Source organism: Triticum aestivum, chromosome 1B (assembly GCF_018294505.1).
Source record: "Triticum aestivum cultivar Chinese Spring chromosome 1B, IWGSC CS RefSeq v2.1, whole genome shotgun sequence".
Taxonomy (NCBI): domain Eukaryota; kingdom Viridiplantae; phylum Streptophyta; class Magnoliopsida; order Poales; family Poaceae; genus Triticum; species Triticum aestivum.
The window spans coordinates 292589948-292593933 of record NC_057795.1 but is presented as its reverse complement, the minus strand read 5'-3'; the positions used below and the strand labels follow the sequence as shown (position 1 = coordinate 292593933).

At 46.2% G+C, this 3986-nt stretch overlaps 1 protein-coding gene across 1 annotated transcript; it reads right to left on the bottom strand.

Annotated features, from left to right (window-relative positions):
• Positions 1-440: 440 nt before the first annotated feature.
• Positions 441-2461, bottom strand: LOC123120122 (NADH-ubiquinone oxidoreductase chain 3; the record flags this gene model as incomplete). Its single annotated transcript, XM_044540146.1, has 1 exon — positions 441-2461. A coding segment is annotated over exon 1 (345 nt), but the record flags the coding sequence as incomplete, so codon positions are not given.
• Between the last annotated feature and the right edge of the window lie 1525 nt (positions 2462-3986).

Here is a 3986-nt window from a genome sequence, read left to right as displayed (position 1 = left end):
CTTTCATTCATTTCGATTTAGGTCTTTCTGCACCATATTTAGATCTTCCCTTTCTACGATCCGGAATTCCCAGCAAATCCTTGACTCCTCGTATATGATGGGATTTCACACCTGGCGAATCTTTCACTCTACCTCCTCTGACTAAGACTATAGAATGTTCCTACGAATTACGACCTTTGCCTGGAATGTGAGCAAATATATCATGTCGATTGCTCAACCATACTTTTGCTATCTTACGTAGAGCTGAATTAGGTTTTTTCGGTGTTCTCGTCGAAACACGCAGGCATACGCCTTGCTTTTGGGGACATTGATCCGTAGGTCGAGTACGGTCCGTGCGCTGTTTTTCTTCTCTACCATGGCGAATCAATTGATTTTTTGTAGGCATCCCTCTTTCCTATGTCCTTCCCCCCTTTGCCCTTTCAAAAGTGGTTACTCCAATCCGAAGCACCCCTTTTCCATTCATAGAGAGATCCAATCATCAAAATCAATAAAAAGGCCATCATGGACCAAGATCCAAACAGATCAATCTTGTTAGGGGGTACTGCCCAAGGAAAAGAAAAGGTGACTTCCGGATCAGGGATAATAAATAAAATAGGAACCGGATAAAATCGTATATCGAAACGACTTCTGGCATCACCGGAGGGATCGGAACCACATTTGTTGGCTGACAATTTTTCTGGATAGGTCGAACTATTGGAAGCAAATGGAAAAGGAACACCGAGTGGAATCAAAGAAACTAGCGGACTGATCACTAAATAGATACAAATAGGTGCAAATTCCGACATCACCAAAGCCCACTTCGTTCTCTCGCTCTCCTCGCGGCGCTCCTTGCTCGCGGAGCGGCATACCGAAAAAAAGACGCTCAGATGTGGATTCGAACCACTGAAGGATTTCAAGGGCAATGCCCCTTGCTCTTCCCACTGAAACAAGAAAAAAAGGATTTGCAGTCCAGCAAGAAAACGGATGCGCTAACGCGCAACGGCTTTCGCGCTAGTTGCTCAATCCGTTGCTTGTTTTGCTCTAACCAGCTGAGCTACCAGAACCACTTGCCTAAAGTCTCTTTTCTTCATCTATGAGCATCCTACCTGCAGTGGAGGAGCTTGCTCAAGAACCGAGAGCCGGCCAGGGACTGGACGGCCCTCGTTCGGGAAGGTCTTCTTCGCTATAGACGCCACCAAGAACAAGAAAGGGGCGCTCCGCTCCTAGTCACTAAGCAGCTATTCTGTCCGACGGCGGACTCCATCAATCTGAGGTTCTTTCTCTCACGTAATTTCGCCCGCCCGTTCTACTTCCGTGCCGGAGGAAATGGGATTCGAACCCATGATACAATCTTCTTGTATGTCGATTTAGCAAACCAATGCCTTAAGCCACTCAGCCATACCTCCAAGTTGTTGATCGGAATTGGATGTGCCGGGTTGGTTGCCCGAAGATCCACTGCGTAAGCCGTAGCGCGCGTACTCTTCTTTACTGAGCGAGAAAGACTCTATCCAGATCTATGGATCTCCCCAGCGTCCAAGCGAGACCCCATCCAAACCAAATCCGCCACTCGTTGGGCGAGGCCTTGCTTTCTATGAACACCTCACCACTGAATGAGAAACTTAGCCTCCGACCCGACCAAGAGAGAAGACAGGGTCAAGCCGACGCCGCCCTTCCTCACCTGCCTGAATGGAATGAATATCTCCTTCGTCTAGTCGAGAAGGGAAAAAGCCCGGCGGGGAACAGGACCGTGACTCTTCTAAACCATTACATGACGGAGAAGTCCATTCTCGTCATGATCGATCCACGTCCTACCATAGTGCCCGGAGAACCTGCTTCTAGAAGATTCTATAGTGATCCACTGGAATCGGCCTCGGGTGACGCCTCCCTAGTCGTCGAAAGATTTCATCCCTCGCTCGGTCGTTAAGGTGGGGTGAAAACTGCAATTAATGCTCTATCTCCGTCATAGAATATGGGATACTCACTTTCAATGGCCTCGCATCCCCAGAGCCTCAGACTGGCCTGCCCTTCCAATCGGGGTTATAACGGGTCCGGTATCAGCAACACCAGCCAATCGTGTTGGTACGGTGGGTTCCCCATACCCACTATTCGGAAAAAAAGCTTGCCATAGCAGCTCAAACCTCCGATCGGGAAATGGGAGTTCTAACCGGTCCTAACCCCAATTCCAAACAAATTGATTGGACCGAGGTTCGTGCAGGGAGAGAATAGAAACTAATAACGATGGAGCAAGAAAACGGATGCGCTAACGCGCAACGGCTTTCGCGCTAGTTGCTCAATCCGTTGCTTGTTTGGTTCGAGGTTGAGCTCACCCGCCGCCCTACGTCAGTAGTCTTCCTAACTTCTATTCCCTTTTTTTGCTCTAAGGTAAGGTCCTTCAAGAACAGCATTGCGGTCGCAACGGGGCTCTGGGTGAATATTGTCCGCCCGTATGAGCCGGGCTGTGAATATTTATAGGTCGGGGTCTTTACTGAAAAACCACAATACTACACTACAACAATTTGAAGAAATCCGGAAGTGACTCGAATTTGAATTCACTAGTCGTGTTGAGTTTTTTTTATTTCAATATAAAAAATCTGCCAATCCCGATATTCCCACATTTCATTCTGGTCCAGTGTCCATTCCTGAATGAAAGAAATGAGCTTTGCCCCTTCACTCACTTCTGAATGACTCCTTTAGCACTCTCTTTTTTATATCAAAAAATAGAAACAGTTTACCTTTATCATACCTTCCAAGCAAGAGTGTTTTATTGCAAGATTAAGTTATTACTGAACAAAGAGAAATTATCATTATAAAGGATGAGAGAAATTCGGAAGCACTTTTTTCTTATTCTAGCAGACGGAATTGAATTGGTCTAATTTAGGACTTTCCAATCGATTTTTATCTTACCTAATTCTATCTACGCCCAGGGGGTAGGTACGTCGCAAGCTCTGGGCAGCTATCTTATTCCAAAGAATCTCGCTCCCTAAAAGGTTGCCGATACCATACCTCTATTGAACCCTACTGGATCCAATTGTTTAAGTGTTTAGTCGAGAGGAACCACATTGACACCATGCTTGTGCTAAGCCACAGCTCCATCAAACTAATCTGGATTTCTTCTTGTTTACGAATAATGGGGCATCTGCCTAACCCTATCAAACCTCTCTGCAACTACTTCTCTCTGTTCTCAGCAGCCCGAAGGATTTTTCTAGTCTCAAAGTCCTATTAGAACTCCCGCGCTTGCTCCTTTGGAGCCAAATGGATCCGAATTTCGGTAAGATAATACAAGAATCGTATTTGGTTGGGTTCTAACTCTGCTGTTCAGTCTGGCGCGGGTGTGATACCGGTGAAGAAGCGAGTAGTTGACAGTCAGGGAAGTAGATTCCTTTAAGGAGAGAAATTCATTGGTTTAGCCGTTAGGCGGAGCTTCTTTACACGCCGGTAGCGGAACAGCCCAGGCAGCTTAACGTGCTCTTGGCACAAAGGTAATAGAATGGGAGTCTGACGACACCCGGTACTCGGGATCTCCTGCTTGAAGAAGCAAGGAATTTCAATTACTCAGCCGTTGAATAAAATAAACTAGATACCCATGTTTCCAATATTTACTTCTCTTTACTTGCAGGACCTGGCCTAAGCATAAAGTAGATTTGCTGCACAAGCTCAAGTGGAGGAGGAAGCAGGGGTGGCGAACAAAATGTTGGTATGGAAGATCTCTTGCTCCCCCCCTGAAGGGTTCTTAGATTACCAAGTAAGGGAGGGAGGTAGGTACCATGGTTTCCTTCTTTTATTGAATACCAGTAACGCGAGTAAACATTTAAGTGAGAAGTTAGGTAAGCGTTGCCAATGGCCAAAGCCTTTACTCTTTACTTCTTGACTATAGTAATAGTCAATAATGTCACTAGATTTCGGCATAAATACTAGCCAGGTACCATTTCCCAAACTTGATTTCCTTTTTATGCACCTGGGTCATTGTTCACGAACTAAGACGGCTTAGCCGCCTTTCTTTGGGCCAT